General features: G+C 39.1%; 1 protein-coding gene across 3 annotated transcripts in view; it reads right to left on the reverse strand.

The window, feature by feature from the left end:
* Positions 1 to 11,633: 11,633 nt before the first annotated feature.
* cep126 (centrosomal protein 126) overlaps positions 11,634 to 16,893 on the reverse strand; it is a 33,365-nt gene continuing 28,105 nt past the window's right edge. For all 3 annotated transcript variants that reach the window (XM_037539966.1, XM_017708030.2, XM_017708031.2), the window contains 3 exons: positions 15,268 to 15,432; positions 13,829 to 13,890; positions 11,634 to 13,634 (listed from right to left, as the gene is read on the reverse strand). In XM_037539966.1, coding sequence (XP_037395863.1) covers positions 13,536 to 13,634; positions 13,829 to 13,890; positions 15,268 to 15,432 — 326 coding nt within the window. In that variant the 3' untranslated portion in view covers positions 11,634 to 13,535. The remainder of the gene's footprint in view (positions 13,635 to 13,828; positions 13,891 to 15,267; positions 15,433 to 16,893) is intronic.

Consider the following 16,893-nt stretch of genomic DNA (forward strand, 5'->3'; position numbering starts at 1 on the left):
CCTGGTGATAATGGCTCGGCCTGCTGCTGAAGTTTGATGGGTTTGTGTTGCAGCACTAAAATTTGATGTGATGCTTAACAAGCACTGAAGTGAAATATCAGAGAAATATCATGCAGTGCGCCGTAATCCTCTTTTACTGTTATTATTGCTGTTATTTCTGTTGTTTTTCTTCTTCTTCTTTGTCTTCTTTGTGTTATCATTGTTGTTGATGTTGTCGTCCTTTACTGAAACTCCACCCTTTAAAAAAGGGACCTCATAGGGTTCTCCGAGTGGGGCCATGGAGGAACCACTTTTGGCTATTTGAAATGGAGATTTGTGATTGTCAAGAAACTTTTAAAGGCTTAAAGGATCTTCACATGACAGCGTGAAGTGTTTTTTTATTTACCAATTCAAGCATTTTATGTGGATTTTATAAAAAAGTTTTTTACTTCACATCTTATGTACTAAAATGGTTCTCCAAAGGGAACCAAACATGGTTCTTCTATGGCACTGTGCACATAACTTTTTATATTTAAGGCTGTATAAGTACTTTATAATTATTATTATTATTATAAGTGTTGTTGTTGTGAAATATAAATGCATAGTAAGGCAACTTTCTCCATAACTGCATATTGTAGTTATGCAGTGATTGTTTTTATGCTAATTAGGATATAATTACTTCTAATGACACTGTTATCATTGTTGTTTGTTTTTTTTTTAAGTTCTTCACATCTTATGGTCTAAAATGGTTCTCCAAAGGGAACCAAAAGGGGTTCTTCTATGGTACTGTGCATATAACCCTTTATATTGAAGACTGTTGTACTACATCCTTTATTATTATTATTATTATTATTATTATTATTATTATCCATCCATCCATTTTCTAAGCCGCTTCTCTGTCAGGGTCGTGGGGGGTGCTGGAGCCTATCCCAGCAGTCATTGGGCGGAAGGCAGCTTACACCCTGGACAGGTCGTCAGTCCATCGCAGGACTAATAATAATAATACTTAATTAATTAGTTAATTAATTAATTGTGTTATAAAATACATAGTAAAATATAAATGCGATACAACTTTCTCCTTTAGTACATATTTTAGTTATACAGTGATTTTTTTTCGTGTTAATTAGGCCATAATTACTACTGTTTATATTGTTGTTGTTGTTGTTGTTTGTTCCAAAAAATCCTAAAACAAATCCACACTGTCATTTGGAAGCTACAATAAGACTTGTTAAGAGTCCTTTTCTCTAAAATTGCTGTAAACCACAACTGTAAACTGAGCTGATCCCTGTGCTTTACAGAGTGGATAATGATGGACAGGCTGCTGCTGTCATTCAGAGTCAGGCTCCCGTGGGGTGTTCAGAGGGGCGTCTGAGCCTCATTGCGCCCCCTTCAGGCAGGGACTGCACTTTAGACTTTGTACACAGTTACCAACAGCTTGTAGAGCAACTTCTATGGACAAAACATGCATCACTCTGTGAATAAGAGTCAAAAATCTAGTGCAGCCAGCCTAAAGTCGGCCCTGTAGGCCAAAGTGGCCTATATGCATGATTGAGTCATCAGAAGGTGAACAAAGCCCCACACTCTCACCAAGTGAGAGAACATGACTAAATATAACTTAAATTTCTTTCTTATTGTTGAATTATTTTAGTCACTAAATACAGTGTAATGTTATAAAATACCTTTTACACCTAGCTCTTCATTTTTATATTGTTTAGTCTTTGCACAAACATTGCACTTTGGTGCCCTGAGACAAAAAGTTTGATCTAGAAAGTGTTAAATAATAAAATCCAGGTTGTATTAAGGGTGGTCTTTTAATTTCATACAGCACAATTCAATATGAGAAGGAAGTAATGGTGAGAAATCCTCCACAGGCTTCATAACAGAGACGTTTATAGCAAGTGTCTGAAGTGGTTAATCGGTCAGGATAACTCCAGGGGCCAGATTCATGAAAGCTTTCTCAAGAAAAAACTCACAAAGGTTCTTAAGACAAACACTAAGAAGTTCATAAGAATGGTATTAAATGCAGTAAGAAGTTTTACTATATTCTCTTAAAATAATCTGAATTAATTCCTTAATATTTGACTCAGAAATCTTCATTGTTTTCTTATGTAGCTTTATTTCTTATGTTGCATTTTACAGCTTACCATAAACGACATGAGTTACATTTTGAACTTGTATTGATTGTTATTTCCATTGTTTAATCCACTCAGAGGACAGTAAAACAGAGGAAATACATCAAACCAAACATTTAAAACATTTAAAGGGCTAGAGCAGATGGAGGAACAGCCAACAGGAAAAAATATCCTGTGAAAATGCAGTAATTGAGACAAACGTGAAGCTATCGTACACTCTCAGAAATAAAGGTAGTAAACTGTCACTGGGGCAGGACCCCTCTTATCAATGGGGTGGGTCCCTCAAGGGTACATCTCAGTACCTTTAGTCAGGGAACAGAACTGAACCATAATCCACTGAAATGATATGTGGCATCATATCAATGCATGTTCTAAGCTGTACTGACTCCACACACCCCGTCTCTATTCCAGGACTTTTATTTTATTGTTCTGTTTTAAAACTTTAGGTTATGAAAATGTACAAATACCAACTTTTCACCTTAAGGTTCACAATCAGACCTTAAAATCACTGTTTGTACCTTGATGAACGAAAAATGTACCTGAACAGAACCTTCATTTCTAACAATGCACCTAAATATTGTTTACAGATGGTTTTCCCTGATGGCGGTGGATATTGCACCCTGCCGCACTGCACACATTGTTCAGGAATGGTTTGAGGAACATCATAAAGAGTTCAAGGCCTCCAAATTCCCCAAATCTCGATCCGATCTAGCATCCGTGGGATGTGCTGGAACGAGTCCGATCAGCACTGGCTCCACCTCACAACTTACAGAACTTAAAGAATCTGCGGCTGTCGTCTCAGTTAGATGCCACAGGGCACCTTCAGAGGTCATGTAGAGTCCAGGCCTCAGTGGGTTGAGCTGTTCTGGCAGCACACAGAGGCCCAACAGCATATTCGGCAGGAGGTCATGATGTTTTAGCTCACTGGTGTATATCACATAGCTGATGTAATGCCAGAGATTTATGGAGGCCATGTTGTACTGAACAGAGAGCACAATTGAACTAACAGTACAATCTAACACTGAAGATCATTTCCAGAAATGTACGAATACAAAAGGATTGTTTGAATATAACAAATACAACCCCAGTTCCAAAAAAAGTTTGGATGCTGTGCAAAATGTAAATGAAAACAAAATGCAATGATGTGCAAAACATTTAAACGCATATTTCATTGAGAATAATACAAAGATGACATATCAAATGTTGAAACTGAGAATTTATTATTATTATTTTTAAAATATTTGCCTGTTTTGAATTTGATGCCAACAACACATTCTAAAAAAGTTGGGATGGGGGCAACAAACGGCTGGTAAAGTTGTGTAATGCACCTGGTGGTTGATTGGCAACAGGTCAGCAACATGACTGGATATAAAAAGAGAGGCGGAGCCTTTCAGAAGTAAAGATGAGGAGGGTTCACCACTTCAAGAACAACAATTCAAGAACAATGTCTCTCAACGTAAAATGGCAAAGAACCTATAATTTTCATCATCTATGGTGCATAATAATATTAAACGAATCAGAGAATCTGGAGAAATCTCTGTATGTAAGGGACAGGCCAAAAACCAGTATTGACTAGCTGTGATCTTTGGGCCCTCAGGTGGCCCTGCATTAAAAACAGACATGATTCCGTAGAGGAAATCACTGCATGGGCTCCGAAACACTTCTGAAAAACACTGCCTGTGTAAACAGTTTGTTGCTACATCCAGAAATGCTAAATAAAACTCTTAAATGGAAAGACAAAAGCATATATCAACAGGATCCAGGAATGCTGCCACCTTCTCTGGGCCTGAGATCATTTAAGTGGATTAAGGGGAAGTGGAAAAGTGTCCTGTGGTCCAACAAATCAATATTGAAGTTCTTTTTGGAAATCATGAACACTGTGTCCTCCGGACTGAAGACCACTCAGCCTGTTATCAGTGCACAGTTCTAAAGCCAGTATTCATGATGGTTTAGGGGTGCATTAGTGCACATGGCATGGTTTACATGCACATCTGTGAAGGTAGATGATATAGACATGTTTTGGTAACATATGCTGCCATCTAGACAACGTCTTTTTCAGGGAAGCCTTGATTATTTCATCAAGACAGACAATGTCAAACCACATTCTGCAGCTTTACAACAGAATTGCTCTGTATTAAAAGTCACCACTGAAAACATTTGGTGCATTATAAAATTAAAAATACCCTGAGACCCCGAACTGATGAGCAGCTGATATCCTATTTCAAACAAGAATGGCAAAACATTTCACTCTCAAAACTACAGCAGTGTCTCCTCAGTTCCCAAATGCTTACAGAGTGTTACACCTTGGTAAACACACCCCCATCCCAACTTTTTTGGAATGTGTTGTTGGCATTCAATGCAAAACGGCATTTATTTAAAAAAAAAACAGTAAAGTTTCTCAGTTTCAACATTTGATTTTTGTCTTTGTACTATTTTCAGTTAAATACAGGGTTTAAATGATTTGCACATCATTGCATTTTGTTTTCGTTTACATTTTGCACAGCATCCTAACATTTTATGAAATGGGGTTGTATGTTTTCTTTTTTACTTTTACCTCATTAAAAGGCTACATTTACCTGAGTGTAATATCAAGATGATAAATAAAAAAGACACATCAGATCCTTTTTTCATTTGTACTGAGTGAAAGGATAAAGGGATACACTGCGGTACTGAGTGAAGTGTAATTGATGTTATTCAGGTTGTGCAGGGCTGCTGTGGAGTTTCTTGTTTTCCTGCTCTAACACACGCCCAGCCCATCACGATATGTGTGAATCAGACGAGTTAAATGGAGGAAACCCCGTCAGTGTGATACTGCAGTATGACAGATTTCTCTGCAGAACCATCTACAGCACATCAAACCGAAGAACCCTTCCACAGTGCAAAGACCCCTTAAATCATGCAAAGGGTTCTTTGAACATTCATGGCTCTGAATAGAACAGTTTTTTTAACTAAAGAACCCTTGAAGAACCAACTTTTTTAGTTGTGTCAGTGTCTTCAATTATATAAATCTGGTTGTAGACAAGAGTATAAAATGGCTCTAACCTGTTTCTCCTGTTCAGCCTCACAGCTTTTAAATACACTATAAAGCTGTAAAATACTAGGAAATGTTATGATGATGTGGACCTGTCCCGCCCAATGACCGCTCCGGATAGGCTCCAGCACCCCCCCCGCGACCCTGAGGGAGAAGCAGCTTAGAAAATGTGTGTGTACAGTATATATAATAATAACAATAACACACACACACGCACACACACACACACACACACACACACACACACACATATATATATATGCATGTATGTGTGTGTGTGTGTTATTGTTATTATTATATATACTGAACGCACAGGGGGTGCTGGAGCCTATCCCACCCTGGACAGGTTGCCAGTCCATCACAGGGCAAACAGACAGACAGACACATTCACTCACACCCAGGGGCAATTTACCATGACCAATCGGCCTGACTGTATGTCTTTGGACTGTGGGAGGAAACCCACGCAGACACATGGAGAACATGCAAACTCCACACAGAGAGGACGCTGATCAAACTCCTTATAACTTCAGTGTGAATGAATGGGGTTAAACTACTGTAGGCTAAATAGCTGGATTTATGTAAATGTGCTGGTTTTCATGACATCTCACTTACAAAAAAAATGTTATTTTAAACACAATCTGTTGAAAAATTCTTAAGGAAACCAAAAATTGGTTCTATTTTATTTTTAAGACTGTAGTCAGAGTCAGGTTGCCTTTCGGAGCCAAGCCCACCTGAGGGGACATGAAATATAACTATGATGTGACACACCGGCATGTAGTACCCCAAACCCACACACCCACAATGCTCAATAGACTCAGCTATTTCAGTTAACACAAGCAAGTTTTCACTCTAGTTACTACAGTGCCAGAAGCTCCCCCTTGTTAAATATGAGTGAGTGAGTGAGTGAGTGAGTGAGTGAGTGAGTGAGTGAGTGAGTGAGTGAGTGAGTGAGTGAGTTACAAGCAGTGTGGAAAATACCCCCGTGTATTTGGAGGGGTCCACTGTTGGCTGGCTGCTAACTCACTTGCCATGGTGGTGCTGATGCTAGTTTTGATAGCAACAAAATGTTTGGTTTAACTATTCTTTTGGAAATGCTCTGTTCTAGTTTGGTAATTCTTCATTTGAGAAATGAGCAATAATTCTGTTTTCCAGAGGTGTCCTGGCCATAGTTACAGTTTCCAGGCTATGAAAGACCAACTGGGTGAACCCTTTTCTACAGCACCACCATGAGGCAGACCAGTGCTGCTTCCCTAGTTACTTAAGAATATTAAAGACAAAGGTTTGTTGATTGTGCGTGAAGCAGCTAAACAATGAGCTTCACTGAATTTGTATATGAATGTGTACTTTTCCCTAACAGACAGTATAACGTCAGAACAAATTCATTTTCAGGGACCGCTGAAATTTTGATTTGGAGACATTCAAGGAAATTCACACCTAGGTTACAAGCCAGGTCTATGAGATGCTTCACATCTAAAAACTCATAAGACACGTGTCGGTTCACTGGTGGTTTTGGATAGTAAATTAAATGGCTGTATTTGTGTTGCAGACAGTGGGATTCCCGGTTCCTATCACCACCACTGTAAAGAAATCAGAATCTGTTTTTCTACAATGAACCATTTCATACCAAACCAGTCTGAATGACTTTGTCTCCACCACTGAATTACACAGAAATTTAAAAAAACTGGTGGATTTCCCCTTTAAGAGATAGAAATGAGCTGCTGTTTAGTAAGACAACACAACATGGATCAAGATCAGCTTTATGTCCCTCAGCTGAAAGGATACATATCAGCTGACAGCTACAATCTGAGATTCATTCATTCGTTCATTCATTCATTCGCTCATTCATTCATTCATCCATTCATTCATTCATTCATTCATTCATTCATTCATTCATTCATTCGTTCATTCGTTCGTTCATTCGTTCAGTATTAATTAAATTAAATGTATTTATTATTTATTTATATATTTAATGTTGATTAATTCCTTAAGTGAGAAAATACTTGGCACACAGATGGTTCTGATTCTGATCACAATTACCATTTTGGTTCTGATTCCAATTTCAATTCCAATTCATGCTTCTAATATGATTTAGGACAGATTCAAATTCCAATCCCTATCCCAATCTCAATTCCAAGTCTAATTCTGATTCTCATTCTGATTCCGAATCTGAATCATAGTTCTTATTGTAATTCTCATTGAGCCGCAAAACGTTTGCTAAATATCCACAGTTGAATTCATCCCTTTTTCACACATTTTCATACTTAATAAAACTGAAAACTGCAAGCTGTGTTAATTATATGATTCTGAAGATTCAAATTCCAATCCCGGTCCCAATTCCTGTTTCAATTCTACTTCCGATTCTCATTTTGATTCATAATTCATATTCTTCAAAGACTTTTGCTAAATATTCACAGCTGGATTCTTTCTCACATATTTCCATACTTAATAAAACTACACTTTGTGTGTCATATTAATCGTATGATTCTGAGGACTTCAGAAAAGGTTTTGCTCTAAAAAAACTGCAGTAGGATGAACAAAAAAAGAGGTTCTAAAGTCTGAGAGGGCCTGTTGAAACAAGCTGCAGCTTAAATCCTCTTTTTACATCACAGGAGAAAATCTGGTGGAAAGGCCTGCCTGTCAAAACACACAGGACAGTGTGTGGGTGAGAGTCAACCTCCAACACACACACACACAGAGAAACCTGTTCAGCAGGTGTGTTCACGCAGCCCAGAAAAGTTTCATCACTTCTGACAAAAAGGCAAGTATCTGCCAGATTCTCACTCTGTGCAAGAGCTTCCTCCACCTGCAGCAAGTCAGCACACGCTGCCACGGAAGCCCGGGCACAGAGAGAGATCTGCACATGCAGGACAAACTTTAACTTTCCTTAACTTCAGGCAAGGTGAATCCATGCTCTTAATGTCCTTTCTCTTTGTGCATGAGCACTCAAGTGGACACACATTATTACAAAAGTTAATTATTGAAAAGAGCGAGTCTTTCCCTTTTATTGAAGTACAGCAGGCCGTGGTGAACAGGGCTAGTTAGAAATTCACATAAGACCCACTTTCATGAGCATGTCCAGTTATACACGTGAAATCCACTTCAAACACGGTGTGTTTCATTCCACAATGCATATTACATGATAAACACAAAGCATGAACGATAGTGTAACATAGTGTAATGGGTAAGACCTCTGCCTTCTACGCTGGAGACCCGCGTAGGTAAGCACCCTACACTATACCAACAAGGCTCACTCCCAATTCTTTTTTCTAACCCTACCCCTTGTTTTTGAGTGTTGCCCCTTGGAACTGAGCTACAAGTGGTAGTGGTTGAAATCTTCCCTCTGAAATGGGAAATCAAAATTTCATTAACAGCTACTAGCGCTGCTCTTTAGGTGACCCTGCCAGTCTGCAGTGACCGCAGAGGAGGGTAAAGTTCAGCTCCTCACTGCTGGGCTTTAGTTACATTTAGGGAATCATATGCCTTCATCACCCACCTCTGTTTGGAGGGTCATATAACCCTAACACTTCACCCTACCCCTCTATCTCAACAAGAATCAGTACACCCTACCACTAGATGTGAACATGTAAAACGAAGGGGTAGGGCTCAGTGGTAGGGGCGAGGGGTGAAATGGGATTGAGCCTAAGAGTCCTTGGGCAAGACTCCTAACGCCACCTTCGCCTACAAGTGTAAAAATGAAAAATTGTAACTTGCTCTGGATAAGACTGTCTGCCACATGCTGTAAAAACATAAACCCTTAAAGAGTCAGTAACACAGAAAACGGATTTTTCGTTGTTTTTGAAATAAATCACTACTTCTATATGTAAACATTGCTAAAGTTTCAAATTATAGTGCATATAGTCCATTTATAGATACTAACCTACAGAAAAAAGCTCATTTTGACATAATTTATTTTATAATGTCACAATACCCAATGTATTTAACAAAAAAGCAATTGGAAAATGGTCATAAAAACCTAATAAAATACAGAGTCACACAAATGTGCACCTCAGAGGAATACACAAAAATAAGGTGCAAGAAAAATGTAGGATATGGGCCCTTTAAAGGAATGGTTGAACCAATAATGCTAAAGTCGCTAACAATGAATTAGAGGGAGTAGTTATCAGTTATCATTATTCAAATGACATCATGCCAACTGGTGACTACTAGTATCCATGTATTCCTGGCACGATTATACTATTCCTTTACATCACCTTATTATATCCTAAGGCCAATAAAATATTTAAAGTTACTATAAACTACAGGGGTGGGAGCCTGAACCTTTTGGCTATTTGCATAATGTCACTGTCCAGAAAACCATGTTACTCCATTTTTGTCCATTTTCAGTTTTCTACATCATTTCAACGCAACAGCTGTCCTTTACATTGTTTGAAAATTTCATGATGAATGGACCAATAAAAATGCTCAAAAATCACATGGAATAAAAGATCTTTACATTGAATTACATTGAAAGATAAGAGTGTTTTTGCCCTCTTCTGTAAAGTCACTATTTTGGAGATACTTGTTTTTCTCTGGATAACAATACGTATATGATAAACGAATACACTTTGCACATACAGAGGATGAAATGTTCCATTCTGGAGACACTTACCAACTCAGGATTGTTCACAGGGGTGGGAGCCAGACATTGTGAAGTATTTAATGCTGCTAAAAGCTCCCTCTCTTAAGTTATTACATGAAATGGCGATGAATATGCTGGCCTAAAGCTTGTTAAATTAATGTTTAATCCACTCATGGGGGAGTGGTACTTGCAGGACGTTGTAGGGCTCAAAGAAAACATATTTTCAGATTTACCACCATTTTACCATCATCAACATTAACATTATTAACATTAAGAAATCTGTATGTGTAAAGGAAGTTGGTAAGTTTATGCACTATGGGCCACTTCACATCAACCCACTCTGAATTACTTTGTTTACATCTTAATGATTGAACAAAGCAAAAAATTTGAAAAAGAGGTGAAATTCCCCTCAAAGGCCAAACCTCTTATCCGTACCAAAGTAAAGACTGAACTTTGGTAATGCATTTTCTATAGCATTTATCATATGGACGTTTTGTATTCCTCCTGTATTTCCTTTTACCAGATGTAACCGATCAGGTAAGACCTGTTTGGTGCTGAACTTTGTTTCTTTAGTTTTGCCCTGAAGCTCCAAGGCTAATGTAGCTAACAAGTAATGGAGGCTTATGGACGCAAATTGTCATGCACTGTCTGGTCAGTCTTAAGTCTTGAGTATATGTTATTGGCATTGAGGCATATAAGCCCACAATAATAATGAAAAATGTAATCAACCAGAGCCCTGTTTCACAGATGTAGCAAACTGGCTTAGCTGGATTAGTTTGTCCACAAATCATTTTCACAAAATTTCGCCATGCTTATTATCCAAGCAACAGTGAATCAGACCTAAATCTGTAGATTCCCAGGTTTAAGCCCACATTAGCTTCAATAGCAGCCAACCAATGACATTTCTTAGTTTGCTTCTTTAGTTTGCAGCAGCACTATGAGGCTAATATGGATAACAAGACATGGAAGTTCATTTACGCAGCATTAGCATCATGCTAACTGCAGGCCTAAATCACCACACACTTGCCCCAACCTGTGTTGAGTTGTTAAGTAATCCCTAACAGACCTTTTGAAACTGTATGACATACTATTACCTATAAAAAATGGACAAATGGAGGCTACAGGGCTAAAACCAGTAGCAGCTGCCGTCTCGCGGCCTAAATTTTATCCCTACATCCAATTTTTTATGGTTTGGATAACATCGGTGTCAGAAGAAAACCTTCTATCTCCATTTTTGTTGTTATTCAGTCTTTGCCATGATCTGAAAATGCCTGTTGCCCTTTACATTGTGTGTAAATTCCATGATGAATGGACCAAAACAAATACCCAAAATTACTTGGACAAAATTCTGGTTCCATTGACTTACATTAAAAGTAAAGGATTGTGATAAGCTTCAATTACTTGTTAGCCTCAATACAAAACTAAAGAATCAAAATTTGGACACCAAATGCTATTTTCTGTCTAACCTGTGACTTTGGGGTGAGGTTAGATGAAGTGTAGCACTGAAGCATTTAGCTCATGTAATAAGTGGTTCACTGGAAAAACCCATGAAGATAGCAGTTCTGTTGTATTGCTACCATTATTTATTTAACCCCCCCCCAAAAAAAAAAAAAAAACTGAATGTATGTGATAACAGTGCTGCAGTTGTGTAAACTGTGAGTGAGTGAGGCTTCGGGTGGGGTTAGAGGGGTGGGGCTGGCGGATGAGTGTGCAGCTGACCCTGTAAAGCCAGTGGAGTCAGTCCGCCACACACTGCCGGAATTAATGCTCACTCAACAGTCATTTACACATGCACGCTTAAATGTACACACTCCCAGAAAACCTGCTGTGATTAGATCAGCATATAATCAAGAAGCACAACAGACTCTCTCATGTGGTTAACAATGAGGAAATGAGCAAAAACTCGACTCTATTTCATAGAAACATCTTTTTACTTCACATAATTACTGTACATAGCATAAACGAAAGTACATCCAATATACAACTTTAGCACTGCGTTACTGTGCAGCATGTACGTACAGAAATACACTTAAATTAGAAAAATAAAATCTGTGCTAATTTTAGGGGCAAATCTAAATATTAAATTATTTACTATCCATTTATATCACATAAATATGGTTTAGACTATGGCTGGTCTGTATGTCCAGTGCTGTCAGATTATGGGTTTCAGTCTAAACAAAAGTCTAAAAAGCATTTCAGTGCAGACCAAAGCTGTCCAGAAGCTGCGCTGTGCAGCAATACTGTCTGCCAGAGCAAGAACGATAAAGTGCTTGTCAGTTTAAGGGTTTAAAGGAATAGGCCAGCGATTTTCAACCTAATATCTTTTGGTCACATCTGTATCATATGGTCAAAAACCACAGACATTAATTTCAATGCTTCCTTGTAGTTAGCAAAAGCACAAATAACCTGTTGACTCAAGCTCATTTATAATAGAAGCAAACCAACAGGTTTTTTTTGGTTCTTTAAAGGGTATTTTGTTTTGTTTATTTAGGTTCACTTACAATGTTTTATGTATCAAACACTGGCTAAATTAATTCATAAATGACAATTTTCCAACCTTTCTTTATCCTTTAAGGCTGTTACACACTGAAAAGAAAGTAAATAAATGTTTGAAAATGTGAAATATTTAGGCTTTTTCCACGTCAAGTCTACACACACCAGGTGTGACGCTTTTTTGGGGTAATTTGGTGCATTGTTGGCGTGGTGAAAAAAAATGGGTGGAACATCTATCAAGAAGAATGGGAATCTCATGAAATGGGTAAGCTGTGACATTATGCAGGATGCTCCACTTTGGAAAAACAAAAGGAGAATGGAGAGAGAGAGGTTCCAGATGCACCTCCACACATGGCGAAGCACAAAATGACTGGGCGGAATGTCTTCAAATCCGAAAAACATTTTTTGCTCCTTGCAGAATGGGCAAACTGGGCTACTTTCCTTTCTATAAAAGTGAAGTTAGCATGGAGAGCTTCATCGTTTCATTCAGAAACTGAATCTTTGAATGCTTCCATGTGGATGGATGTTCAGTTTGAGCCCCATTTGAGCTTTTGCAGATTCTAATCTTTTGACGTGTGAAAAAGTTCCAGTAACTGGGACACAATCTGTCATCTTGGCTGTTGCAATGCCAACACCAGGGACGACAATGATGACCAGTGAGTTCATAATGCTAACAAAAGTTCATAAGAGTCTAACAGAGGGACGGATTAAATAATGTAGCATTTTTGCCACTTGAATAATTGCATTTGGTGTGTGATAAATTATCAGTCAAACATGCTCAAAATTTTTTGTCTAAAAAAATTAAATCCCATGAATAATTTGCACTCTGTGTGTAAATGCCTTTAGAATTAAACAGGCCACATTTGCTACTGTGCCTTTAAGACAAACTTGTAAATAAGCTTTGTTCTGATTGGTAGCCTCATTTAGAAAGTCTAGACTGAAATGCTCCTTATAAGTTCAGTGTGAAAGGGTGGAACTAAGCTGCTGTAGACCAAGTAAGGAATGTATACAAATTAGTTTTTTTCTCATTAAATCACAAAAACACTGAATTTTAAATGGTCTGTTTTTGTAGCTTAATTTGCATGTATGGACTGAAGTTTATCTTGAAACTTTAACAATGTTTATATACTAAATCAAGAAAATCTGGTTTTCCATGATAGGGGCCCTTTAACAGAGAAATTTCTGTCTGCGGTAATTGACCATATAAAGCAGATGCAAAAGAGATTAGGTTCAAGTACACTGGAGTTTTTCTTTAAAAGAGAATTCCAGCATAGAAAGGAAGGCTGCAAGGCTGGAGAGAAGTGCATTCTGGGAGCTGGAGTCAATAACGCCTGTAAGAGTGGGTGCGGTTTTCAGCTGAGCCGGTCTGATACCTGCGCTGGGTGGTACCCAAAACCTCACTGGTCTGGGGAGACTGGTTCTGCAGGGAGAGAGAGGGAGAGGGAGAGAGAGAGAGAGAGAGAGAGAGAGAGAGAGAGAGAGAGAGAGAGAGAGAGAGAGAGAGAGAGAGAGAGAGAGAGAGAGACACGGAGGAAGCAAGAGACAAAGTGTTAACAGAAAAGATGGGAAGTTTTACTAGGTTGAAGAAAATTAGGGCATACTAGTATTACTTACATTACACTCCAAGGCAAAGATTCCCTTCAGTGCTGTGTTTCCTGCAGTCATATCTTGCACATCTGTTCAATGCAAGCAAACAGACTTGTAAAACATTCTAATGGCTTACTAAAATATCAGGTCCTGTTAGAATTAACTGAGAAAATATGATAATCTGTTACTGTGCACCTACACTATATGGACACCTGACTGTCACACCTGTATAAGCTTGTTGGGCTTTGCATTCCACAACCATGGCCATTAATAAGAAGTTGGCCTCCTTTGCAGCCATAACATCCTGAACTCTTCTGGGAAGCTTTACACAAGATTTCGGTAATGGTAATTTGTGCCTATTCAGAGCATTTGTGAAATCAGGCACTGATGTTGGACGAGAGCCTGGCTCGTAGTCGATGTTTCAATACATCCCAAAGGGGTTGAGCTGAGGGCTCTGTGCAGGTCACTGGAGCTCCTACACACCAAACTCATCAAACCATGTCTTTATCAAGCTCGCTTTGTGCACAGGGACTCAGTCATACTGGAACAGGAAAGGGTCTTCCCCAAAGTCTTTCCACAAAGTTGGAAGCATACAACTGTCAAAAATGTCTGTTAATGGCATTAACATTACCCTTCATTAGAACTAAGGGGCTCAAACCCCGATAACCAGCTGCAGTGCATTATCCCTCCTCCACCAAACTTTACTGTTGGCACTATGCATTCCAGTATGTAGCCTTCTCCTGGCCATCCATCAAACCTAGACTTGTCCATCAGACTAGCAATGAGTGAAGTGTGATTCATCACTCCAGAGAGCGTTTCCACACCAGATTCCAGAGTCAGTGTAAACTACACCACTCAGAGCCAACTCTTGGCACTGAGTAGTGATCCTTCGTGAAGCTATGAACAGTATATGTACAGTTCTTGGATCGCGCTTCAGCACTTGCCGGTCCCTCTCTGTGAGTATGCATGGTCTCCCACTTTGCAGCTGAGCTGTTGCTGCTCTTAGATGTTTCCATTGCACAATAATAGCACTTACAGTTGACTGGGGCAGATCTAGCAGAGCAAACATTTCAAAACCTGACTTGTGGCATCCTATGACTGTGTGTTAAATGTCACTGAGCTCTTCAGTACAAACCAGTCTACTGCTATGTTTGTCTGTGGAGATTGCAAGGCTTGATTTTATACACCTGTTGGCAGTGGGTGTGGATGAATCACCCAAACTCAATAATTAGGCAGGGTGTCCACATATAGCGTATACAGTGGTGCTATAAGGTAGGTGGGGCCAGAGAGTGGAAGTATAAAGTAGTGGGTTTCTAATAAAGTGAAAGACAAGTGTTATTTAAAACAATTTAATAAAACAGCCCCATGTATGAACAAACACAGCTACAGTGCAGATGTTTTGTTTTATTCTTACAACTCAATGATTGTTCTGAATGGGAATATTAACACAAACACATGATGCTTACACTGCAGCCGGTGGTTGAGTCTGTCGAGGGACTGCAGTAGTTTCTGTTCCTCAAGAGACAGAGCACTAAGGCCAAACACCTGTCCACGCTGCTGCTGATGCTGCTGTGGGACCATCCTGGACCTCTGCAGCTGAGACACATCCTGACCATCACCATTCATCACCTCTGGACAGAGCGGAGAGAAGGAAAGAAGGAGACAAAGGAATGAAGCACACGTTGTTTAGTTGATTAGAGGGATTAAACTGTTCAGTTAATTCAATAAAGCTCTAATATATTGATGTTATATTTTAAAAGGGTATAAATAGTGCATCATGATGCATCAGTCAAAAGGTGGCGATTCAACTGCATTCATCGTAAAACAGAGTTTATTATGATAATATTCAATAAAGGATGAATATTATTTTTTTGCAATGATTTTCTTCTGCGATTATTATTGCTATTAAGAAGAGTATTTTTTGCCATTATCATTTTTAAAATAATCTTTTAAATATTATTATTTTTTTGTTAAAAATGAAGTTCTCAGGCTATCATCAAACGTAAACATCCATCAATAATGAAAGCTTTTTAGTTGCCGATATCCCACTGAACTGACCGTTTGCTAAATTCTACAGTGTCCCGCCTCCCCTTAGTTACTGTTGCCATGTTAGTCAAGCTCAGGCTACAGATGTGTCACTGCGGAGTCTCATTTTCAATCATGCCAAAAACATCTTCTGTTGACAATTACATGTTTTTGACGTTCTGACTGGCTATTTCATGAAACTTCCATGAGATTGTTGTGACTGAGTTGCAAGTGAGTTGCAGGACGTTTTCCATTTTGCAACTCAACTAAAGCTGCATGAAAGTTTTGCAGTGTAAAGCCAGCCTTGTGTTAACACACAAGTTCAGTAGCACAAAGGGAAATGTGAACATTTCAAATGTTCTGGTTCACTGGCTTTAGAGCATGTGTCAGGCTCCAGTCCTGGCGGGCCAAAATACTGCAGACTTCAGCACACTGCCAAAAAAAGCCAACAGCAGCGGTGGGTATATCCCAACAAAAAATCTCAATGTCTCAGTAACTTGTCATGTGCCCTTGAGCATCAATTACAGCTTGACGTCTCATGCTATTCACAAGTCGACTCATTGTCTGCTGAGGCATGGCATCCCACTCTTCTTGAAGGGTGGCCCTCAGGTCATTGAGGTTCTGGGGTACAGAGTTACGAGCCTCTACACTGTGACTCAGCTGATCCCATAGGTTTTCTATGGGATTCAGGTGTGGAGAAAATGCAGGCCACTGCATTTGAGGTACCCCAGTCTCCAGCAGCCGTTCCCTAATGATGGGACCTTGAAGATGAAATTAGGCCTGTGTTGTTCATGCAGAGGCACAATGACTGGATTAATGATGTTATTCAGTAGTATAGGCTGGTCACTGTACCATTCACAAAGTGTACGGCAGTTCTGTATTGACTAGACACACCTGCCCACACTGTAACACTACCACCACCACCACCTTGCCGTTAAGCTCCTTGTTAGAGAACAGCAAGCTGTGCAAAAAGTACTGAAACATTGAACAGCTGGACATGTGCATTCAAAGGTTTAGAGAAGGTCACATTAATTTCACCTGTAAAGGTTAGAGTGCATTTTAGGTTC

The sequence above is a fragment of the Pygocentrus nattereri genome, chromosome 7 (genome assembly GCF_015220715.1).
Source record: "Pygocentrus nattereri isolate fPygNat1 chromosome 7, fPygNat1.pri, whole genome shotgun sequence".
In the NCBI taxonomy this organism is placed as follows: domain Eukaryota; kingdom Metazoa; phylum Chordata; class Actinopteri; order Characiformes; family Serrasalmidae; genus Pygocentrus; species Pygocentrus nattereri.